Genomic DNA, 27164 nt, shown 5'->3' with positions numbered 1-27164 from the left:
CTACGGATTTTATCTCTAACCTTGTCTCCTAATGAACTTGGAAGACTGGCTAGAAATTTTCTTTCCAAAAAGGTTGTTGGTTATCTTCTCTTGTGTAAACTCTAGTTAAGAAGGTGCCTCTATACCACCTAAAATCTGTTAAAGTTCTACACTTAAGATTGAATAATAATTCGGCCGACCTTTCTTTCCAAAGTGATGGGTCATCAATAAAATGTTGGACAATTGTAAAGATAAAGGTATTAACAATGTGAGAAATCTCCTTATTATCATATATATATATATATATATATATGTAGTGAAATTACTAGCTTTTAAAAAAGAGAAATACATGATAAACTTTTTAAGACGATTTTTATGGAACCGTCATAAAAAATGAAAACTTTCTATGATGTTGCTATGATGATAGTTATAACTATCGTTGAATATGTCTTTTAATCGATATAGAAAGTTTTTTTTTTCAAAGTAGTGCTTTAGGCTTTTCATGCATATATACCCTTGTGCCCACAAAGAACATGATTATGGAGCGATGTAGACCACCACTGTTTGAGTGTCCAACAATACCATTGTGAAAGTGGTGTACATGGCCTTACCCCAGTAGAGCCACTGCGTAAGAAGCAAAGTCCCATAAGAAGCACACCTATTTGAGAACTGTTTGCTCTTAGAGATTGACAAGATGCTAGTTGCTGAGGAGTACAAGATGGAGGGTGCAATTCTGGTAACCAAGATGTTAAACTCACCACGATCAAACCCTATTTGACAATAGAAAATTTAATTATAAAGTATAGCTTAATTTTCATATATATTTTCACGTATCTATCAATTGAAAACCATACAACTTTTATGGTGATTATTATGAAATCAATAATCTTATCTTGCAATCACTGATTAAAAAGTTTTAAGTTGAGAAAAAATATTCATGTGTATATAAATTTATAGAAAAAATACTTATATTGTAAAATAATTACTTCTCAGTGCATTTCAAATTATGGAAATAACTTATAATTATACATGTATATATCATATTAAGAAAAAAATTAAAAATTGTGAGAACCGTTACACTCAAACTTATCAATGTAAATTCATCTCTATTATCATATATAATAATTTATAATGAAATAATACTGTAAAAAATATTATTAATACATTTTATCTAATTTCTTAAAGAGAACACAGTTTTTATGCCAAAATAACATAAATAATGAGTGTGAATCTTTTTAGTATTGAATTTTTTTCATGAGAGATACACAATAAGTGGTTAAATGCTAAAAAAAGTTAACACTACTAAACCATTTTTTTGTACCTCTTTTTTATCTGAAATTTTTAGTATTGGAGAGGATCTAACGCGAAAAAGAAATAAAGACCCAAGGTGTTGATACTTGTACATCTATTTTTGGGATATATAGTAGAAGTAATTGAAATTGAGAGAAAAAAAGAGAGAAATTGATAAATATGACAATTAATGTAATAAAAAAAATAAATATAGAAAACAAATTACAGTGAAAGAAATTGACATAGAAGACAAAATAGGTACATGTTTACTATTTGAAGAAAATGACAGGTTAGTAGAACTGTATATATTCTACAATTGAAAATTTAGTATTTTTTTTTTCTTCCTCTTGATGGGATTGAAATGGTCGGCTCTATTTCATTAATTCTATCTTCAATCTGGATACTGTCTTTTTCAAGACCATTATCTATCTCTTTAATTAGAAAATAAAAATTGCAACATTCTCGACTTGGCAGTGTTAGTGTGGACAGTGAATTGACAGTGATTTTTCCTCCTTTTCTCTCTCTTTTTGAAAAACAGGAGCCAAATTTTAGTATTAATTTTTTTATAACAATTCATTAACTGTTAAACTAATTGAAATAAAGCACCTAGGTCCTTATAGAATTATATTGTCTCTTAAGATGATATTTAATAATTTTGATAATTTTTTATTATAGATATATATGATATTTTAAAAATTTATGTATGTTACTATATATTTTATCTATATCCTAAAAGAATTAAAACGAAACTTAAATAATTGATTAAGTCAAATCATTAAAAAAATCAAATTTAATATATTTAATTTAAATTGAATCAAAATTGAAACAAAAAAAAATACCGTTTCTTTAATATTTTGTGATGTTTTTTTAAAGATGCGCATATATTAAAAATAAAATATAAAAGAAATAAAATCGATTGTATACAATATTAGATACTTTTAACAAAATAATAAAATTAATTATAAACTTTAAAAATTAGAAATATTAAATGTAAAAAATAATTTCGTATCATTGTACTATATATTTAGCATCTACCACCATGTCTGCGATTAATTCCACTACGTATTATGTCCAAGTCCGACTGCTTGAGTTGAAAACTGTCGTGAAAACAGTAGGATACCGATATAGCGTAGTCATGCCACATATAAACATTTAATGCTAACACAATAGCTCATGGGTGTTTTCTTTTCTCCGTCCGTGGCAGCCGATTGGTAACCATGCATGATCATCTGCTGGAGAAATTTATTTGCACTCTCAGTTCGTATGATAGATTCGATCCCAATACAAACATAAAAGAAGAAAATGTAACATAGAAATGTTGATATAACTATAGAGTATTGAAATAGATGTACCGATGTGGATGTGTAGTCTGAATTTCTGTTAAATATTAAGTGTCAAATTGACAGATAAACTAAAATTGTATAAAAAACAATTAGTGGCCGGGATCAAATTCCTGAAAAGAGAATAAAGAATAAACAAGACCAAATAGAAGACACATGACCACAATATAATATTAAAAGTGCAATAATCTAATACTGTCTTTAATTAAATTTTTAAAATATATGTTTGTTTTTAGTTTTTATTTTAAAGTTAGTTTTTATAACTTAAAACGTGCAAATTATATTTTTATAGCTTTTTAAAATCACTACTAAAAAAATGAGTTTTAACATCGTCCTATTAACATCGGTTATTTGAAAACCGATGTCGTTAAGCGCTTAACGACATCAGTTTTCAAATAAACTGATGTTAATATAATTTTTTAAATTATTTATATATTTTAAAAAAAATCATATATTGCGTTATTAATTATATTTTAATTAAAAAAATATAATAATTAATAAACAATAATAAATTCAAAAGGTAAACATTTAAAAATTAAACTAAATTTTTAAAATGAATTTCGTAATTTTAATTTTATTATTTCATGATTATCATTTAAATATAACACATATTTATATAAATTATTTGATATTAGTTAATTTGAAAAAAAAATTGTTTTTAATAATAGAGTTTAACTTTTATAGAATTTTTATAGAATGTTAGTAAAAATAATTATATAGTAAAAAAATTAAAATTTATTATTAATATATTATTATTTAATTATTATATTTGAAAAAAATGATATTTTTATTATTTTTAAACAAATTTTTCAGAACAAAAATAAAATTATTTTCATGAGACATGGAAATTATGTTTTAAGTCTTTAAATATAGAGTTAATTATAATCCACATGTAATTTATTTTTATTATATTTGTCATTTTTTTATTATTTTTAACTTCATTTGTTAATTATGTGAATTTTTTGTTAATAAATTTTATAAAAAAATTATTTAGGAAAGAAGAAACAAAGAAAAAAAATTATATTTAAATAGTGATGAATATTTTTTGTCAAAAGTTATTTTAATACTCAATTAAATATTTTTTTTTTAGATTTACTTAATAAAACTTTAAATTTTAATTCACGAACTAAGTTTGAAAACATGAATAACATATTTGGTCTGGTAACCACGACACACTCAAATTTAGTATGATTATCATTTATGAAATGATTATCACCGAGTTCTTATTATAAAAAAGTCATCCTTATTAATATTTAATATTGTATTAAAACTTAAATTTAAAATCACTAGTTAAATTAAAACAATCTTATTAATTGATTTATATACCTAGTAGCAAACAAAAATTGTTACAATTTTTTTATAATATCAATTAATTGAAAAATATTTTGATATAATTTTTAATATAATTATTACAGAAATTTACGATACTATAACTTACTGTCAAAAAAGTCATAAAATGTATGCATACATTATTTATTTGATTAAAACGTATTTTTCGTTCTTCTAGTTTTTAAAAACTATAGTTTAGTAAAGGTATATCCTAATAAACATTAACAATTTTAGGACAAAATGAATCATAAGATAAATTCATTTTCTCTCTCGTGTGAGGATGGAAGAAAGTGACTATCATATATATATATATATACACGTCAATCAATTAATGAGTTAAAAAATAATAAAGTAAAAACACAAGATAATGAATCTTAATAATTTTCAGAGTAATTTTTAAAGAATAAAACAAATTATTTAATCACATTTCTCAAAAAATTTGAATGACATAAAGAAAATCTCGTATTGTATTAAGAATACAAATAATAAAATTTAATGATGCTATTTTAATAATGTAAAATAATTTAATTTTATTATTTAACCATAAATTAATATTGATATGATTTCTAAAATAATTTAAAATTCATATACCATATAAAATTATGTACACAGCAAATGCATAGTAAATTTTCTAAATCATAATAGTTTTAGAAAAAGTGTATTAGATAGTACCAACACTCCAAGGTACATCCACGCATCTATATAAACTCCGAGTTCATGATTTTTGTTTTTTTATTATTTAATTTATTGATTTATTGCTAGCTGCGTGAAGTGCACCTAACTAACGGGTTGATATGAATTTTATTAAACTTGGGGAATATACTATTGGGATTTGAAATGTTAAAAATGCTTATTTGATATTTGAAATTAATCATAAAATTGAAATTAGATTTATTAATTTAAATTTATATAGTTGAAACTTGAAAGTCTTTAAAAATCAAAATTATAATTTAATATCACGATTTTATCAATTAATAAAAAAATATTAATTTTAATTATCTAGCTGAAAGTCTTTAAAATCAAAGTTATAATTTAATATCATGATTTATCAAATAATAAAATAATTTTTTCACGTTCTTTCTAATTCTTACTTATGTTTGTTTCAGATTATCAAGAATTGATTTTGAAGAAATATATATTACATTAAAAATTCTTGTAAACATTTTACTAATTTTTAAAAAGTTTTTAAAATTTAAAAAAGGTTATCCTATATTAGGTTCAGTTGGGTCTACGTTAAATAAGACCCGAAACCAATTATAAAAATCATGGTGTCCAATTTTTGTCAAACCAAATTCTTAAATTGGGCCTATACGTCATTTCTCCTGTAAAACCCTAAACCCTCAAATTGGTCCCACAATTACTCCCACAATTACTGCAAGAACTCAGGTGTGTATTCGCTGCTCTCTCACAATTGCCGCCATAGAACAACCTTCTTCAAGCCAACATTCCATTTCCAAGAAAAGAAAAACCACCGCTTCCTTCCAGTTACGCTCTTCCGATACGCAGTTTCCCGACACTACCGTCTCGCCGGAAGCTTCCGTCAGTTCTACCGGCACGGTTGTTTCCGGTGATTTTTGCTCCGATCGCTCTTGCTGCAGCTCCAGCCACTTTAAGGACCTCCACTCCGTGCCGTCAGATCTGCAGGTTCGCTCCTCGAAATTCTGAATTATTATTATGAATTGTTAATTTACTTTCGTAATTTTCCGAGTTATAACCTGTCCAAATTTTCCTGTGTTTAATTTCTTTATATCTATTTATTTATTGATATTCCTCGCCGATTAATGCAGACCAAGGGTTTCCAAACGGTAGAGGACTCAACCAACCGCTACTTCAAACCGTTCAGGTTTTTATTCTACTTATTTTTTGTTCGAGTTCTTTCTCATGTACGCGCACACGATCAATCTTCTAACGAAACGTTGCCACCGAAACACTGCGTATACATACATTTATTTTATTTTATTTTATTTATTTATTTGCTTCGGTTTTGGTTGTTCAGTGAAAGTAGAGTAAATAATGTCATTTGTAGATAGAAAAAAAAAGGTCAATATCCTATTATAATTATAATTTGACATATACGTGATATGGTGCAGTAAAAAAATATACACAATATTTTTTTTTTGGTGCTGATATATATGATGCTGATATATTCTTTAGTTCTTTGAAAAAGTGTGGCACTTGCGTACATATTTACAAAATCTTTTATGGAAGTCTATCCTGTAAAAATCACATCTTGAGTTTTTTATTGCTTAATTAATGTAAAAAGTCACATCTTTAGTTTTCTTTATTTAATAAAATCTATTTGACTTAACTATCAAGCACGATCAACTAGCATGACACATAATTTCTCATTTTAACGAGTGATTTCAAGCAAAATTATCTTCCAAAGATACACGTAGGAAAATTATATTTAACTCTGACGAAAAATAATTTACTTAGAATTACATTAATAAGTTATTAAATTTAAAAGACTTATTCTCAGTTGGCCTTGTACATTGACGTGTATCTGTTTGAGTGTTGAGTTTTCAAATATATAAAGTAATTTATTGAATATGTTATTTTATTTATCACGAAATAAATATTTTCTTATGAAATAAAATAAGAATTTTTTTCTTCTTCTTAATTTCTTCAAAAGAATGGTCAACCATCAATCTCAGCCAAAGATGTGTGGGATTTTATAGTTCTTGGACACTAATCGAAATATTATGTTAGCCACGTAAGTAAGAGTTTGGGTGCAAACAACACTGTATCATTTCCGCCATATTATCCTTTATTCTTCTTCAAAGTTTGAGTGTAGCATTCATATTGATATCTGTTTTTCGGAATGATGATTGATGTAGGTGTTCATTCAGTTATTTATTTGATTCTTGCTTTCATTTTGGATCGTGCTGCTCATCATCACAGGTACAAATGTTTGTTACCAATGAATATTTTTATTATGTGTTCACTGCCATTAATGACAATTGATATATGCTATATAAATTGTGTTCATGATGAGTGAACCTTAGATTCCCGTTTGAGATTGGATGCAATGATTCTTGCGGATAGTTTGCATTAATCATTGTATTTAATCTTGAATTGTCCGTTTGGACAGTTTGGGGAGACTGATATTTTTATGGTAGATTCATGTGTTAAGGTTAAAATTATTTTGTTTAATTTGATGAAATTTCGGTAATGCATTTCTAGTTGTTCTCTGGGTGCATACTTGATTATCGGAAAATTAATTTCACCGATTTCATGTTGTGTACTTGGAGACCAATGCGAAATGCTGCCAAAATTTTGTCAAATTTAACAAAATAGAATTAACCCTGATGTATGAAGCTACCATAAAAGACGGTCTTCCCAAATGGGATAGGGCCACACCTATAATAAAAAAGTGAGATTTTCATGCATCGAATAACTTTGAGAGTATGACCGAGTTATTACTTAGATGGATCGAAGTTGGATGAATGAAAGTCGCATCAGCCCAGAATATGAGGAAGGCGTCGAGCAATTCTTACAATTTGCTTCAGAAAGAGGTCAACCGGATGAAGATGGAAAATATTATTGTCCTTGCATCAATTGTTTGAATGGAAGACGACAAATACTGGATGACATACGAGAGCATCTGTTGTGTGATGGAATTAAGAGGAATTATACGACGTGGATATGGCATGGTGAAATGACAGACATGCAGAGTGAGCAACAATTCGAACCGTTTGATGTAGAAATGGGAGATCGCTTGGAGGATATGATTCGTGACCTTGGACAAGAGTCTTTTCAGCAAGCACATGCCCCTATGTATGATACATTACAAACTGATTCAAAGAAACCTTTGTATCCGGGGTGCAAGAATTCGTTGACGCTGTTGTCGGCAGTTTTAAGTCTGGTTAATATCAAAGCCAGATATGGGTGGAGTGACAAAAGCTTTAGTTCACTGCTTCAAGTAGTGCACGACATGCTTCCAGAGGAAAACACATTGCCTAAAAGTTACTATCAAGCAAAGAAAATATTGTGTCCCATGGGTATGGAGTATCAGAAGATTCATGCTTGCTCGAATGATTGCATATTATACAGACATCAATTTCAAGAAATGTCGAAATGCCCTAGGTGTGGGGTATCACGGTACAAACTCAAGGATGATGAGGAGTGTAGTAGTGATGAAAACTCAAACAAGGGCCCCCCAGCGAAGGTGTTGTGGTATCTTCCGATCATTCCAAGGTTTAAGCGTATGTTTGCTAATGGAGACGACGCAAAAGACCTTACATGGCATGCAAATGAGAGAAACTGTGATGGAATGCTTCGTCATCCGGCTGATTCCTTGCAATGGAAGAAGATAGACCGTTTGTATCCGGATTTTGGCAAAGAGGCAAGAAATCTTAGGCTTGGACTAGCCACTGATGGAATGAATCCATATGGCAGTTTAAGCACGCAACACAGTTCGTGGCCAGTTTTGCTAGTGATTTACAATTTGCCTCCTTGGTTGTGTATGAAACGAAAATACATGATGTTGTCTATGATGATAACGGGCCCAAGACAGCCAGGAAATGACATCGATGTTTATCTCAATCCCTTGATTGAAGACCTTACAAAGTTGTGGGACGAAGGAGTTTTAGTGTTTGATGGGTTTCGAAATGAGACATTTAATTTACGTGCAATGCTTTTTTGTACCATTAATGATTTTCCAGCATATGGGAATTTGAGCGGTTACAGTGTTAAAGGCCATCGTGCATGCCCCATCTGTGAAGAAGACACAAGCTACATACAACTGAAACATGGAAGAAAAATAGTTTACACTAGGCATCGACGTTTTCTTAAACCTCATCATCCTTACCGACGATTGAAAAAAGCATTTAATGGAAGTCAAGAGCATGAAAATGCACCGGTACCGTTGACTGGTGACCAGATTTTCCAGCGGGTTCAACACCTAAATACAATATTTGGAAAGGTCCAAAAGAAAGACAAAAATAAGACTTGCATATGGAAGAAAAGGTCGATTTTGTTTGATCTTCCGTACTGGGTTGATCTAGATGTTAGACATTGTATTGATGTTATGCATGTGGAGAAAAATGTATGTGATAGTCTCATTGGGACGCTCCTTAACATTCACGGCAACACAAAAGATGGTTTGAATACTCGTCAAGATCTAGCTGAGATGGGTATTCGAGCGTCGTTACATCCAAGGTCTGTTGGTAGAAAAATATACTTGCCTCCAGCTTGTCATACTTTGTCCAGAAAGGAAAAGTTCAGTTTTTGTCAATGCCTACGACGGGTCAAAGTTCCACAAGGATACTCTTCAAATATTAAGAGCCTTGTGCATTTGAAGGATCTTAAGTTGGTAGGCTTAAAGTCTCATGATTGTCACGTCTTGATGCAACAATTGTTATCGGTGGCCATACGAGACATTTTGCCTAACAAAGTCAGGCTTGCCATAACTTGGCTGTGCTTTTTCTTCAATTCTATATGTAGCAAAGTTCTTGATCCTGTGAAGTTAGACGAACTGGAAAATGAGGCTGCTATTATATTGTGTGAGTTGGAGATGTATTTTCCGCCTGCATTCTTTGACATCATGGTTCACTTAATTATTCATCTAGTCAGAGAAATCAAATGTTGTGGTCCTGTTTATTTGCGGTGGATGTATCCGGTTGAGCGATACATGAAGATCTTAAAAGGGTATACCAAAAATCTACACCGTCCTGAAGCATCTATTGTTGAAAGGTACATTGCAGAAGAAGCCATTGAATTTTGTTCAGAGTACATTGAAAAAGCTAAACCTGTTGGGCTTCCTGAGTCTCGGCATGACGAAAGAGTAAGAGGTAAGGGTTCAAGAGGACTGCATGTCATCACTCCAAGTGTAGAAGATTTGCAACAAGCTCACTTGTATGTGTTGAATAATAGTAATGAAGTTTTGCCATACATAGTTCGTCATGAAAATTTAGTCAAACAAAGTAATCCAAAAATGTCGAAGAACTCAGTGTTGAAAAAACATAACAAGACTTTCCTAGATTGGTTTAAACACACAATCTTGGCTGATGATAATGCTTCTGAAATGTTGAGAAAGCTAGCAGATGGACCTAAAAGAAATGTTAATACTTGGCAAGGATATGATATAAACAAGTATTCCTTCTATACAAAAGCAGAAGACCAAAAAAGTACAATGCAAAACAGTGGGGTTACCCTAAGGGCTGAATCTCAACACTTCGCTAGTGTACATGATGACAATCCTTGTGTAGCTTTCATCCCTTACTTTGGTTTCATTGAAGAAATTTGGGAGCTTAACTATGTCAAATTCACTGTCTGTGTTTTCAAATGTAAGTGGGTTGACAGTAATACTGGTGTGCGGACCGATGATGTGGGATTTACGTTGGTGGATCTTAACAAACTCGCATACCAGAATGATCCTTTCATTATGGCAGAACAAGCGAAACAAGTATTTTATGTCGAAGACCCTTGTGATCAAAGGTGGTCAGTGGTTTTACATGGAAAAACAATAGGTGTCAATGTTGAAGATGATTATTCATACATTGATACTTATGTTAGTCCTTTGTCCACACAATTGTCACCTAATGTCATCGGAGAAGAAACTGACGATGTTCATGCTAATCGTAATGATCACGATGAAGGAGAATTAATTAACATCGTCTAATGTAATTTTTTTTTATTTTGTACTTAATTTCAATTCATTTAATTACATTCATACGCATTTATTTTTTATAACATATTGAATTAATGTTTTTTTTTTCACAGCCAAATGGCTACACAGTCAAACTCTCCTCCGCCTCCTCCTCCTTCTACTGGTGTAACATCGCATTCGTCGTCACCACCATTGAAGCGGACTAGAAAGGCCTCACGCCTAAGATTATTGGCGACTAGACCAGTTGGGGCAGAGAGACCCCTTGTCCATGTGGATCCTGTTACTGGCAAAGCAGACGGTCCCCACAGCAAGAAATTTAGAACATATTTAGGGATCGTTGCTCGTGATAAGGTGGATGTCACATACGAAAATTGGAAGCATGTCCCTATTACTCAGAAGGATTTGATATGGGAGGATATTCAGGTATCATGTATTATTTCATGTTCCATATTGTTTGTTAGCCAAATATTTGAATTTAGTATTAATAAAACCTAATTTACTCTTTGTTAGGCTGAATTTGATATCCCTGAAGCATCTGATTTAAGGACAAAAAAGAAAATACTTCAGACTGTGGGGGAGCGGTGGAGACAGTTTAAGTCTGATTTGACGTCGAAATGGGCACTTGCAGCTGACAAGGATAGTGTTGATGACACTGTATGCAAAATGTACGGCATTAGCAAGGAGAAATGGACCCAATTTTGCCAGAGCCGTAGAGACCCTTCATGGGAGGTAACTAATTTGGGATTTTCATTTTTTTAACTTTAAATGAACTTATTATAATACATTGTAATCATGAGTTTCATTAATGTTTCATTTTTACAGAATGTTCGAAAAAAAGCACAAGCTGTCCAAAAACAAAACACTGCCCCTCACGTGATGTCTCGTGGGGGTTATGAATATTTAGAAAAAAAGTTGATGGATGAGAAGAGAAAGAAAAAACTAGAGAAAGCAACTCAATCCGGAAGCACTGACACCGTCATTGATCCTCCATCTCCCATCAAACGACACGTGAAGTGGAAGCTAGCCCGCACCAAGAAAACTGGTGACATGACATCTGAAGCAGCAAAGGAAATTGCTGACAAGATTGTAAGTCACTTTCAATTCATAATTGTAATTATTTTTTTTATTGTGTGATTAAGTATAGAATAAATGTGTTCTTCACAGGATGCGCTTGAGGAGCAGGCCTCACAGGGTTCCTTTGTTACCCATGGACGTCATGATATACTGACTGCTGCCATTGGGCGACCAGAACACCCTGGTCGTGTGCGTGCTGTAGGAGCCGTATAACCATCAAACAATACTTTGGATCAGCTTCAAGGACCTCCTCCATTGCTCCCGAATACCTGCAACAGTTGACGCAACAAATCAAGGACCAACTAGAGGATTCAATCACAGAAAAAGTCACTCGACGGCTAATGTTATCCCTCAGCCAAATGCAATCACAGGGACTCGCACTGCCTCCTGAACCTGATGTTGGTCCTTCAGCTGCTCGTGTCAGCACAAAGGAGAGTTGTGTTGATCCCTCAGGGAACGATCTAGACACCGGTGACTCATACAAATGTGGGTTGTATATTGAAGAATATCCTTCTCGCCTGGTTGCCCTGGGAAGAGTTTATGAGGGATCTACAACAATTCACAACATTCCTTTGCTGCATGATCAAGTTAAGGTTGGTGTTGAGGAGATTAGAGATGTAGATGCTCCCATTCCTGTACCCACTAAAGAGGTTAAGGTCGTGGGACAGGCTCTTAACACATTCCTTGCTTGGCCGACACATCTAGTCAAGCGTTTATCAGAACAAGTATTTTAGTGTCATTAAATGCTTATTTTTCCAATTAAAATGTTTACTGTGATTAAATTATGCTTATTTTTAATGTTGGATAAACAGGGAGCTGTGAGACCCGCGAAACCTGCAGATAGGCCGGATGATGAGGTCGATGATCCGCTATATCTAATGTCACTTACAACATCAGTTTTTTAAAAAACCGATGTTAATTTATAGATTTATAATTTTTTTTTTCATAATTCGTATCATATAACCTTGTACATAAAGCATGAAGATCTGTCTGAAATTGCACATGGTGGTCAATGTCTCAGCATATCTGTTATACAGTTGTGGATTCTGTAAGTCAATTTAGATTATTGTTAGTTACCTAATTTATTGTTTTACCTTCATGCATAATTTACTTTGTGTTAACAATAATAGGCATATGACTGAGACAAGTATGCGAGCTGGGAATATCGATGTGTATGGATTCCTTGAGCCACAGTCTATCCAGAGATCTGGGCAATCACAATTTGAATCAGAAAATTACATTAAGAACTGGATGCAAAATTCAAAACGAGATGTGTACCTAGGAGCCTACTTGAATGGGTAACTTAAACTCAACAAATGAATTTAAATAATGTATAATAGTATAATAACATATATTGGTCTCCACTGCAGTGCACATTGGCAAATGGTCGTCATTTTGCCTAAGGAAAATGTTGTCATTTGGTTTTGTTCGTTGCATAATAAGCCAGACAACTACCTCAAAGGCATAATTAATAGGTCAGTGTTGTTTTTTAATATATTTGCATTAGCATTAGTCAGGTAAATCAAAATTTTAAATGTACAATAAGAATCTATGTTTGTATTCAATAGTGCTTTGAAAGGACTTGACGATACTCAACAAAGTAAATCCAAGACTCCTGCTAGGTGGATTGTTGTTAAAGTAAGTTATTTAAACAATATGTTTTCACTTATATTTTAGTATTGTGTAGACTAATTTGTACTGAACGTTGCATATCTAAATTTCATAATGTATTTAGTGTAATAGACAAAAAGGAAGCACTGAGTGTGGGTATTACGTCATGCATTGGATGTCAACTATAATCTTAGGAAATTTCCAGAATAATTGGGAAATGGTAATTTTTAATTCACCAAATTTCATATTATTATGATTGCTAATATATTATTAACTTATGTTTTATTATATCATGCAGTATTTCACTGATCCTAGACCATTGGAACCAGAAAGATTGAAGGCGCTTCGCAACCAGTGGGCAAAGTACTATTTGAAAGTTAAAAATGAAACAATTAGTTTTTAGGCAATTTTGTAATTGTAGTTTAGTTACTTTACTTTTTTTACAATTCATGTCTCCTTATTAAATATGTTTTAAATTCATAGTAATTAGTAAATTTCTTATTGAATTTTCTGGTAAAAACTGTTTCAAAACAGAATGAAAATTATATGTTGTGTGGTCTGATTTTAAAATTTGCAGGTTATTTTTGGGATTTATTGAAAAAACAGACATCATGTTAAAAATAAATTTCTAAAACAACATCGGTCTTTAAAAAAACTGATGTGAAATGTTACTTACAACATCAGTTTTTTTAAAAACTGATGTTAAATGTCACTTACCTCAACATTTTTTAACATCGGTTTTTAAAAAAACTGATGTTGTAAGTAACATTTCACATCAGTTTTTTTAAAAACCGATGTGAAATGTCACCTACAACATCAGTTTTTTAAAAACCGATGTCAAATATCACATTTAACATCGGTTATTTTAAAAACCGATGTTACATGTCACTAACAACATCAGTTTTTTAAAAATCGATGTTGATTTATAGATTTATAACTTTTTTTTCTTCATAATTCATATCATATAACATCGCCTATTTAAATAACCGATGTTAAATATCACTTACAACATCAGATTTTTAAAAAACTGATGTGAAATGTTACTTACAACATCAGTTTTTAAAAAACCGATGTCACATGTCACATTTAACATTGGTTATTTAAAAAACCGATGTTAAATGTCACTTACAACATCAGTTTTTTAAAAAACCGATGTTAATTTATAGATTTATAATTTTTTTTTTCATAATTCGTATCATATAACATCGCTTATTTAAATAACCGATGTTGTATTTATTAGTTAACATCGGTTTTGAAAAACCGATGTTAATGATACTACTTTCCACATCGGTACTTTCAATATCAATTAATAACCGATGTTGAAAGTCTTAAATAACCGATGTTAAAACCTTATTTTCTAGTAGTGAATGATTTTAACTTATCTTCAAAGGTTACTTTTCAATTAGAGATATATTTAAACAATATTGACAAACTAGCTCAGGAAATGTGAATATATTTATTATTTGTTATTTTATTATAGATTTAGTGCACATGTATTTCTCTTTCTCTTACAAGTAAAGTATTAAAGCCTACAAAAGGCAAGTGAGTGTAATTTTTCTTTTATACTGAAAATCTAACCGTAAAATATGACTGAGGCAGCCACATAGATAACTCCTCACCGAAAGGGTACCAAAGGATGCAAAAGCTATGGTTCGGAAACGACCAACATAGGCATCAGAAATAAAGGCACCAAGAAGAGGGATAAAGTTTGAGATCCCAAACCATAAACTGATAATGTTAGAAGCATAAACTTGGTCCAAGTGAAATTCTCTTGTCAAATACACCATGAACCTGGCAAATAACCCAAACACAGCCAACCTCTCAGAATGTTTCATTCCCTGCAACATTCACCAAAACAAAAGAAAGAAAATTAATTAATTAAATATCATTGGTAATTAAAATATCATTTGTTATTTAGATTGCAACAAAATTTAGATGAAGTTCTATACTTTTTTTTTATCTTCATTCAACACATCTAATTTTTAATTGTGTGAATGCATGAAAATTGAAATTCATTTATGGAAAAAATAAATAAATGACACAACTTTGTGGAGAAGAAAAACATAGCTAGAGAAGAGAGAAATAAACCTAAAATAAAGATTATGGCATTCCATCCTCAAGGCTTCTTCATGGGGTTAGTAACTGATGATTCGGAAGCAGTTCTAGGAAGCTTTCCGTGAGTTCCCACTTTTTCTGATGATGAGCATGAAGAAATGCAACTTCCAAACCAAGAAGTGGCAGAGTCAAGGCCATATTGCTTAGTCTCCTTATTACCCTCCATAGATAACATCTTCTCACTATCACTTTATTTTTTTTTCTCTAGCTAGCTAAATTGAAGTGCTCTCTGTTCTAGGTATGTTGGTTTTAGTACCAATTTCTTGCTATATGGCCTCATATATATCGAGTGTGTAAATAATAAGGCTTTGGTAAGAGCTAAGCAACAATACTGTAGCCGCTAAAGACCCCTATTTATATGCACAGAAACAAAGATATGCTTGAGTTGTGCAAATGGCTGATTTCAGGGCACCATAGCATCTTGTGCTGAATTTCTAACAAATCTAGACACAGAAAGAGACCTAGGAAGCGTGCCACGATAAGTCTAACAACCTACCGACTCATGCACAACCCGTACAATTTGTAATAAATTTGCTTGCTAAGTTAAGTGAGAACCCCTTAATAAAGTATACTAATTTTTCATTCTATTCTGATTAGAATTTATTAAAAATTTAAAAATAAAAAATTTTAATAAATTGTGAGAATCATTAAAATTTGTGAATTTTGTTAAATTTTAATTAATAATAAAAAAATATATTAAAGGAATTTGTTAAAAGAGTATTTTGTTAACATTTTTCATCCTTCCAATAATGTGTTATTATCTCATCAGGTACACATTTAGACATTCAAATTTGATGGACCAATTACCTTTAACAACACTTAGATCATCACAATATTTAGAAAAAATAAAAAGGAAAGAAAAAAGTGTACCAAATCATTAGTCTTACTGAGTTTTTGTCTCTTTCACCTGTTACTGCTTGCCGGAAAGGTAAGTGAAATTATTTATTCAATATTTAATTCAACTTTTATAAATTGAATACCTCCACTCTTAGAGATTTAACAAATTTTACTCTAATGTGGTATTGACATAGTGGAAATAAGATAGACATTTACAAAGTATTGAAGGTGGGGTGTGAAACCGTAGACTCCAATAACTACACAAGAACAATTAGTTTATATATATATATATATATATATATATATATATATATAAAATTTATACTATATAATAAAACTTAAATAAGAGATAAAATTATACATATAGTTACTATTGATAAAACACACAGTTTTAATATTCTATATGCTAATAATATTAAATATAATATTAATAAATATAGTTAGCAAAATAACACAATTTTGTGAAAAAAATTTATTTAAAATGGAAAGATTTATGTAGTATTAAAAAGTATATAAATTAGTTTATTTGGTTTTATAGTCATTCTCTTATATTAAAGCATGCACTCCTTTCTTTTACACATACAAATATATACTTATTTTAATATTAGTTAGACGATAGAATTAAATATGAAACTTTTAGTTTCTCTTATTTTATAATATATAATTTTTGTCTTTTAATTAATAAATAAAAATACACTGCACATTTAATGATTTTTTATAAAAATTCTAATAATTTCTATTAATGAATAATGTTTTATAAAAAAAATTGTTAATTTATTTGTGTATTTTTTACAAAAATATATGTTACTAAATTATGTTATTTTGTAACATTTTTTTATAATAAATTATTTTTCAATTGAAAGTCATTTCTAACATTTTGAATATTACTAATAGCAAGTTTGATTAATCATTTTGTGACATCTAGCAATATTGATCTATAGAGAAAGAAATGTTAAAGTATCAATTGAGTAAATTATAAGTTGTTAAACTAAAAATACTTCTATATATATTTTAAATAGAAAATGTATTTTCAAATCTTTTAAAGAAATTTTTTTAACAATATTAAGTTAAATGAATGAATATATGTGTGTGTGGGTGTTTGTGGGTGTGTGTCAATTATATTAGGCTAAAATACATTTACAAAATTATCAAATCAAAACTAAACTAGAGACTGGAAGTTCTTCTAGCTTTGTTTTAACAGTTTTTTTAAGTTATCTTAAAGAACTTGTTAAAATAAGTTGTAAATAACTTCTGGACATATTTATTCTCATAAGTTCTTTCAAAATACTTAGAAAATTGCTTATATCATAAGATAATCTAAATTTGTGAAGGTATAAGTCCTATTTTGCAGGCTTTTGCAGTGGTCAGCTGCAATTAAATTTTATTTACATATAGGTCGGGTTGCTAACATAGCCCTGGTTTGTTACAAAATTAAGTAATAAGATCATTCATACACAAAACGAATAAGCATAATAATGCCACAACTCCACAACATATTATCTAAACTGTTAGCAGATTCTCATTCATAATATAACAGCTGACAGTTATACAGTATATTAATGAATCAAACACACATTTGTTTAAAAAAGTATTATAACATAACTTCTTATACGTTAGCAACATATATGTGTAACTTCAAAGTAATTAATATTAGGAAACTGGCTTCTCATGCATATATATTTTGCCAAAATCTTATGTACTATTAACCATTGAGAAAACTTATTATATAAGGGGTTAACAGTCTTGGTTGGTTGTGCATTATTATTAGAACAAGCTCAACCAAAAACACAGTGTGCAATGGGTGAGATTGAACTTGTAGAGAAAGTTGTAATTGCTCCCGAGCAACCTACACCTCGCAAGAGAATGTTCTTGTCAAACATTGACCTGTCCCTTGTTGTTTACCAAGACTCTGCCTCCTTTTTTGATCCTCCAAGCACCCAAATGAGCTTTGGTGAGATTTGTGGCAAATTATACAGTGCACTTGGTAAAATGCTTGTGCAGTATGACTTTATGGCTGGCAGACTAGTGCCAAGTTTGGAGGAGACTCATCGGTTTGAAATAGACTGTAATGGTGCTGGCATTGTCGTAGTGGCCGCAAGAACTGACAGAAAATTGAGTGAATTTGGTGTGATTTCTGCACCTAATCCTGAGTTGAGGGAATTGGTTGTTTTCTTGCAGGAAGAGGGTGATCAAGAAACTGACATGAAAGAAAGGTCCCTTGCTTCCTTACAGGTTAATGCTTCTTTGAGTTCTTTCAAACTCTTATTTTCAAGATTTTAATCCTTATAATTTATGTATTTCTTTTGTTTTGATTCTCTTATTTTTTTTATCTGCTTGTAGCCCTATTATTTTTCTTTCATTTTAGTCTTCAAAACTTGAAGATTCATTATTAAGTGCTTAATTATCGTATAAGTACTTATGTATAAATCCTTTTAATAATCGAAGAGGAAATATGGTGAAACTATTTTCATACAAATTGTGAGCTGTTTACATAAACTACTTTAGAGAATCTATTGACATAAGTTGAAAATGGCTTATGAATATATCATAAATTATTTTTATAAACTCTTCCAATTACTTAAGTATTTATGTCATAAGATAAATCCAAGTAACTAATAAATAAGCTCACCCAACCAGAAGTGATGGACTCAATGTCCTTCAGTTAAAACCCACGCAAACTAGACTTTAATTTTTTTTATTAAAGGATGCATAGAATAAGTTCTCTAAGTTAACTTTATTTGTATATGATAGCTGACTCAGTTTGGCTGTGGAAGTTTGGCTCTTGCTTCTCGCTACAACCACTGCACACTGGACGGTTCCGCAATAAGAGATTTTGAGGTAAATTTAGGAGCATTAACACGCGGTGGAGACCTCATCATAGTACCAAATGCTGATAGAACACTTCTGAGAGCTCGAAACCCTCCAAAGATAAGCCATCCACATTTTGAGTATTCAAAATCCACTGAAACACACAACTTGTTCACTATCCAAGGCAAAAGTGGTACCAATGCTACGCAATCAGCGCCCCAAAATCAAATTCGTGTGCTTCATTTGTCACCAGAAAAAATAGCCAGCTTCAAAAAGAAGGCCCTGAAGGAAAACACCACCTTAAAGAACATCACAACTTTTCAGGTTGTTGCTGCAAAAATATGGAAGGCAAGAAGCATTGCAACAAAGATGTTAGAGGAAAAAGTGTCCACAATGCTGTTTCCAGTGGATGTTAGGAAAAGGGTTGTTCCTGAACTCCCAAATGGCTTTGCAGGCAATTGATTTTTTTTTTTAATTTTTTTTATCGACAAATATTAAATCATTAATTTGTTAGTTTTAATTAGTAGGGAAATCGAACCTGCTATCTTTTCTCCCATTCTCTTCTTTCTTAATCACTCAACCAACTTTGATATCTCCTTGCAGGTAATGCGTTGGTGCCTGGTTTTGCAAGAGCAAGTGTGAGGGATCTCATTGAGCTAGAAGATGCTTGCCACATAAGGAAAGTGCAAGAAGGGGTTGAGAGGTTGGATGATGAGTACATAAAGTCAGGGATAGATTGGTTGGAGGTGAACAAAGGGGCACCTTGTATGGAAGATAGTTTCTCATTGGTGGCATGGTGGAGACTAGGGCTAGAGGAGCAGCTTTTTGCATGGGGGAGACTAAAGTGTGCCACCCCACTTGCAGTTAAGGCTGGTTTGGTCATGCTGTTGCCAGGACCACAAGATGAAGGGGGTCTTAACATATGCCTGGATTTACCTGAGGATCAAATGCAGGAGTTTAGTAGGATAATGCTAGAAGTTTAATTAAATCCTTTGTTTTTCATTAATTTCTATGACTTATAGTACTGTTGCCAATGCCAAAATAATAATTATAGAGGAACCAATTTATGCAATGGCGCATTTAGTTTATATCAAGATGAGCTGTTACTATTATCAGGATCTCAATGTTTTTGGCCATTGTTGAGATGCTTAAGCCAGTTGGGATTTAAAAATACTTTTTCATCTATGTTTTAAGAGATTATTCATAAATTAAAACAATTCATATGCTTAAAATAATGTTCATAGGTTATTAAACTATTATGGTGATTTTTTTGCATGCAACTCTACTTGATCTCAGTATGTCATGCTTGAGTAGACTATATACATGGCACATGGCAGCCCCAATATATGATCATAGTGCAATCTCACCCCTAATAGTTTAGTACTAACTGAACTATACCATGCTTAAGTAGCTCTTTTCAGCAGTCCTTATATTGTTATTGCTTTGCTAGCTGTTAAAAAAATCAATACCTATATATAGTAAATAGTGTAAAACTAATTACGTGCATATTATTGTTTATAAAAATACATTTGGAAAAGCAATTGGATATCATCAATTTGGAGCCAATTCCCTCAAAAAAGAAACGTTCGTCTGAAACAATTTCAGACTTATCAAGCATTACATAGTATAAAAGATGTTAATAGAAATATGATTGCACCTCATAGCAAATTTGGGTAAACAAGAACAACAATCGATACTCAGATAAATATATTAAATCAAGATTTGTTTCCCACCTCAACTGCCTCCTATTCGCTCAAAAGATTGACATGTTCCAATTCAATTCCATAAAAAAGATTAATTTTTTTTAAGCATCCATGTAAGTAAATTAATTGGGTTAATTAGAAGCACTCCAAGGGAATCTCTAGGTATCGATTCCTATCAACACAATAATTATATATAGGTCATGTACTTGTGTTTGACACGTTCATATTGTCTTTGTCGTACAGGATCCAACTGCCAATACTTCTGCGTATTCCACCAGTACTTTTCAGAAGAACAATTTTAACTAATATTTGAGGTTGGAACTTGACAGCCACTAACATCAAAGCCTTGGAAACTTGCTTTGAATGATGTATAGCTCCAATCAGTTTTGGTTTTGCCTCCATTTGTTGCCCAACTATCTCCATCCCCCAAAGATGCTTCTATTTGCATTGGCTTTGATGGGTATCCCACTCCAATATTAGTTTTATTCTTGTATACCCTAATGGGGGCGTTATCCACATAAAATATGCCAATTCAAGCATTGGCTTGGGTAGTAGGGTTTCCAGTTTCAATTTAAGGACAATACTACCTCTTCTGTTCCCTCCCCCCTCCTTTTATTTTTTCTTTCTTTCTTTCACTGAGTTACCTTCTCTATTCCCATTTATAAGAAGCATATAACTAATTTGTGAAGATTAATAAAAATGCTTAAATTAGTTATTTTTAATTAATGATATCATAATTTTAAATTTTATTCTGAAAATAATCATTGAACTAATTGGTTTAAGTGGTGATTATATTTAATGATACTATTAATTTTTTTAAGGGATAAGTTTTGCCACCAATGAATATAACCTAATAGTTTTTACAGGAAACAAGGATATAGAAAAGAAATAACAATTAATAGACTTAAAAGTGGTCATATATGTTTCTTATGTTTAGGGAAAAAAATATTTTAAATTACTTATTTTTAATTAATGATATTATAATTTTAAATTTTATTCCAAAAATACTCATTCAACTAATTGGTTTAAGTGGTGTTTATATTTAATGATACTATTCATTTTTTAAGGGATAATTTTTTCTATCAATGAGTATGAATTAATAGTTTTTACAGTAAATAAAGATATAGAAAAAAAAATAACAGTTAATAGACTTAAAGGTGGTCATATATGTTTCTTATGTTTAGGGAATAAATATTTTCATTTGTTTCATATATATATATATATATATATACATATATATATATATATAGTGTGTGTAAATATAAAAGAATGGAGGTAGTACAATTGAAATCAAATCTAAAATCTTTAGTGAATTTTGTTCAAATTAAACAATTACTAATTTAGCCCACGCATTTGTACTATCAAGCCATTGTTTTTTTGTACGGGTACTATTAAGCCATTTGAATGATGTATGGAAAATATTTATTTGAATCCACATAAAATGTGTTCAATTTATATATGAAGTCAAACTTATGGCATCACAAAAATCCAATTAAAACAGCTTATACAGTGTTAAGAAAAAACAGTTTAAAATTAAATACATTTTTTTTCATTTAATTTGCTCAAGTGATTACCAGGAAAATTCTTGTGTAAATACTTAATGTCAAGGAAAATGTTTTGTAGAAGTAAAATTAATGGAGCAACTTTTGTTGTCTTTCATTCTCATGTTTTGAGAGAATATTTTTGAGATACATCACACATATAACATAAATGTATAAAAAATAAGTACTTGTAGAAAAAGCATAAGTGAGATATCATAGACATAATTAAACATGATTAAAAAACAATAAAATTAACCACTTTATAATATTGTAGCAAGGGAATCAAAGAGGGACATGCATCTTACACAATTTGATGTTGATTCCAAAGAATTCTATAATTGTGAAAATCCGCAGTAGGATCAAACCAAAGGCGGAATTCTTTGCTCTCTATTCCCTTGGCCGTCTGCAAGCACATTGGTTTGTAATCTATATGGCTTCCCTTTTCTGTTGCCCAAGAATTCAAAGTCTAACTCGTCATATGGTTTCTTCCTTGTGAAGTTAACTACATCCAATACATCAAGGATATTACTAGAAAATTAGATATTATAGACAAAGTTTTTATGACCATACAACAGTTGATTAATTTACATTTTTGACAGCCATGACCGTTAGTAAATGCCTTTAAGACTTAGTATAGTATAATTTTGGCGCCATTTTATTAGAAATAATGATGCACAATTTACCAACTATATATATATATATATATATATATATATATATATATATATATATATATATATATATATATATATATATATATATATATACCAAAACAAATAAACAAACAAACGTGTCTGTTATCTTCTTGTAACGAGAAGGGTATTACTGAAAAAACATGTGTGATTTAGATGAAGAATTCTACATTATAAAGCACAATTAATTGGAGAAAAAAAAAATTTGCATGGGACATAAATTAAGGAAGAGGAAATGTTATTAACCTGAAGAGTTATCCATTGTGAGTTGAATTTCTTTCCCTTGGTTTAAGGACATAACATGATTATCACCCCTCGTAACCTCATAGTTTTGATTGAAGTTTATTTCTGTAATATTCATACTTCCTGGGACAAGGATACCATCGGCAACAACAAGGAGAAGGAAAATAAAAAGTAGAGAACCCATATCTAAGTTAGCCCAAGCTAGGATTTGAATTTTAGACTCTTGAGCGTAGCACATTAGGGGCTATATGTATCTCCACACACACATATACCCATGCGATGATGTAAGCTTGCGTTTCTTAGGAAACATTGAAATTCATAAAACACCATGACCCATGATTGCATGGCCAACACGCCATTGACTCATCAATATTATCGTCCATAACAAACCACATCATCATGGCTTAGTTGAGAAGCAACAAAAGTATGCATACACTACAAGAAAAATAACCTATACCCACAAACTTCTTTTGCCTACAATCATAAATTAGTATAAGTAAAATTAAAAAATACTTCTATCTAGGTAAATTCATTAAAACTAAAAATGACTTCTAACTACAATTACTTTATGTAGGTAAAACTCCAAAAAAAACTTATGTTTATGGTCGATTAGTGTAGGTAAAACTCACACTACAAGAAATTTATCATATACCTACAAACACTTTTAATGACAATCAATATAAATGTTTGATTTAGACACAATTTGTTTCAATGATGGACTTGAAATTATGGGTATAGATAACTTATACCTAAAGACATATGATAAACCATAGATATAAGTTTTTAGTAATAAATTTAGAACCATGAGTATAGATAGCATATATCTATAAATATATAATTTAGTAACTGTTTATTTTAAGTATATTATTTTGTAACTGTTTATTTCAAAGCGGAATGCAAATGATATATATTGTGGTCTGATTTCAATTTTACAAGTTAAATTTTGGGTTTTTTGTAAAAATAGAAAGTGTATTTAAAAAAAAAACTAAAAACAACATCGGTTCTTTATGAAAACCGATGTTAATATACACAAACAACATCAGTTTTTGAAAAAAATTGATGTTGTTTGTATAAATTAACATCGGTTTTCATAAAAAACCGATCTTAATATCCAAAACGTTAACATCGGTTTTTTTATAAAAATCGATGTTAACTTATAGATTAACATCAGTTTTTGTTTAAAAACTGATGTTAACTTATAAACATTTAACATTGGTTTTTATACAAAATCGATGTTAATTTATACAAACAACATCGGTTTTGTATAAAAACCAATGTTAATGTTTCTAACTTAACATATGTTATTATAGAAAATCAATGTTAATCTATAAGTTAACATCGGTTTTGGATAAAAACCGATGTCAACTGTCAACATTCATATATTTTTTTGGGTGTAATTCTTGTTATATAACATTGGTTATTTAGATAACCGATGTTGTAAATTTTACGTTAACATCGGTTTTAAAAAATCAATGTTAACCATAATATTTTCAACATCGGTTAAAAACGGATGTAGAAAGTCATAAATAACCGATGTAAAAAGCATATTTTCTAATAGTGAATTTCCTTGCAATTTCTGGCGTTGCCATGCTGGCATCCTCCGGCCACCGAGGTATCGACCTCTCCAACACCGTCCACTCGAAACTCGTCGCGTGCCTCCTGGTCTACTTTCATTTACTTTTCCTTCATTGTAGTTTTCTTTTAATTTTATCGTAATGTAGATTAGTTGTCAATTGCATAATGTTGAATTTGTGCTCCCTGTTGAAGACTAAATTATCTAAATTGGAGAATAAACTAAACCACGTGATTTACAGTTTGAAATTAAAATTTAGATTGAATACTAGAGGATAAATGTGCATTAAAAGTGCACGTTAGGATGAATGTGGCAATTATGAAATATTTTTCTATGTGCTATAATTGTTTATGAGTAAGGTTGGTAGTAATCTGTTGAACTCTAATTTGATATGAGTGAATAAAACCTAGGAAAACTGGCATGATTCCCTCTCGTTGAGGTATTCTTTATTTCTCTAATTTATTTTTCTTTAATGTCATAACCATAATTTTAGGTAAGAGTGTCTCCATTGTGTATTTGTCTAGTGAATAGTGTGAAATTAAATAGGGATTAAAATTTAGATGTAGGAAAAGTTCTTGAAGCATAGGTTAGAAAAAGGATCTATGTGAAATTCTTAAAGTGCAAGTGTTTCTTAGGAATGAAACTCTGAAAAGCAATTTCTTTTCAAGAAATTGGGACGGGACTTACCATGACCAATGCTAATAAACTATGTTCATCCTTTTTTTTATTATTATATGATGATGAGTGTTATAGCATTCACACTTAATTTAAATGCATGTCGTGATTTGAATTTTTCAAGATTTATGAGTTAATATATCTTATTTGTGTATTGTAAAGATAGAATTTTTGTTTTTTCTTATGCCATAAAGTTGTGAGAGGAGACCTTGTGTTAAAAAAGACAATCTCTTTTCTTTTCCCAAAATTTTTAGATCACTCTTGAAATGCAACAAGATCATGGAAAAAGATCTAAAGCTTGTGTGAAGCGATGGCAGATTCAATGTTCTTTTCTTATTGGAAGATTCAATGTTTAAAAAATGAATGGAAGCCTCTTTGGTTTCTCAAAGGCAATAGAAAATTTTGATTATGATTAAAAGAGAAGCGATGTACTTGAAAATATCAGAAGAGGATTTTGTTTTATAATAATATTAATAATAATTTCAAAACATAAGCATCTCAATAGATAACAAACAATGTGATTGTTTTATTATGTGACTTTTATTTACAATTAAAGTCTACAAGTACAAGTAAATAGTTTGTATTAACAGTCTTTCAATGGTAGCATAAGTTAATGACTTTTACCTACAGTTGGAGGTTGTAGGTACAAGTTAATATTTTTTACCTACAGTTAGAGGTTGTAGATATAAATCAATGACTTATACTTACACACATTGTAAATTGTAGGAATCATATATAGTGACAATCAAATGTAATTGTAGGTGAAATTAAATTCGTAAGTAAAACCTCTACTGGTAGAGTATAATCCGTCATTGTATGTCTCCTCAAAGTTGACGGCTAAACACTATTAGAATATACACCATCTACATCGGTTATTTAGGACTATCTACATCGGTTTTTAACCGATGTTGAAAGTATTATTGTTAACATCGATTTTTTAAAATCGATGTTAACATAAAATTGACAACATCGGTTATCTAAATAACCAATGTTATATAATAAGAATTACACCAAAAAAAGTATATGAATGTTGATAGTTGACATCGGTTTTTTCACAAAACCGATGTTAACTTATAGATTAACATCAGTTCTGTATAAAAATCGATGTTAACTTATATATTAACATTAGTTTTCTATAAAAACTTATGTTAAGTTAGAAACGTTAACATCGATTTTTATACAAAACCGATGTAATATATACATTAACATCGGTTTTTTTATAAAAACCGATGTTAAATGTTTATAGGTTAACATCAGTTTTTAAACAAAAACTGATGTTAATCTATAAGTTAACATCGATTTTTATACAAAACCGATGTTAACGTTTTGAATTTTAACTTCGATTGGTACACACACAACATCAGTTTTTGAGGAACCGATATTAAGTTGTATGTTAACATTGGTTTTTTTGAAAAACTGATGTTGTTTATGTAACTTAACATCGGTTTTCTACGAAAACCGATGTTGTTTTTAGGTTTTTTTAAATACACTTTCTGTTTTTACAAAAAAACTCAAAATTTAACCTATAAAATTGAAATCAGACCACAAATCATAGCATATATCATTTGCATTCTACTTTCAAACAGTTTTTAGCAGAAAGCTGTATTAAACTATAAATTGATAACTATGAATAAATGATTTATTAATCAATAAAAAATATTCAATGTTCAAATGACATAGCAATTGGCAAAAATGTAAAACAAGGTAGTAAACTAACTAAGTAACCTAAAATGAAATAGTTCCC

General features: G+C 30.4%; 2 protein-coding genes across 2 annotated transcripts; both read left to right on the top strand.

Annotated features, from left to right (window-relative positions):
- The first annotated feature begins 6782 nt into the window (after positions 1–6782).
- LOC100797521 (uncharacterized) lies at positions 6783–12336 on the top strand. The gene is made up of 5 exons (XM_014770300.2): positions 6783–6839; positions 10662–10971; positions 11059–11277; positions 11371–11634; positions 11713–12336. Exons 2-5 carry the CDS (start codon positions 10666–10668, stop codon positions 11833–11835), a joined length of 912 nt encoding a protein of 303 aa, XP_014625786.2. The 5' UTR covers positions 6783–6839; positions 10662–10665; the 3' UTR covers positions 11836–12336.
- A 5646-nt stretch (positions 12337–17982) lies between these two features.
- On the top strand, positions 17983–19976 carry LOC100801822 (omega-hydroxypalmitate O-feruloyl transferase). The gene is made up of 3 exons (XM_041011805.1): positions 17983–18417; positions 18937–19447; positions 19597–19976. The coding sequence occupies exons 1-3, from the start codon at positions 17983–17985 to the stop codon at positions 19974–19976; spliced, it is 1326 nt and encodes a 441-aa protein (XP_040867739.1).
- Positions 19977–27164: the final 7188 nt, after the last annotated feature.

This window comes from Glycine max, chromosome 18, assembly GCF_000004515.6.
Source record: "Glycine max cultivar Williams 82 chromosome 18, Glycine_max_v4.0, whole genome shotgun sequence".
In the NCBI taxonomy this organism is placed as follows: domain Eukaryota; kingdom Viridiplantae; phylum Streptophyta; class Magnoliopsida; order Fabales; family Fabaceae; genus Glycine; species Glycine max.
The sequence above is the reverse complement of the archived record's forward strand: the minus strand, read 5'-3'. Positions and strand labels throughout refer to the sequence as shown.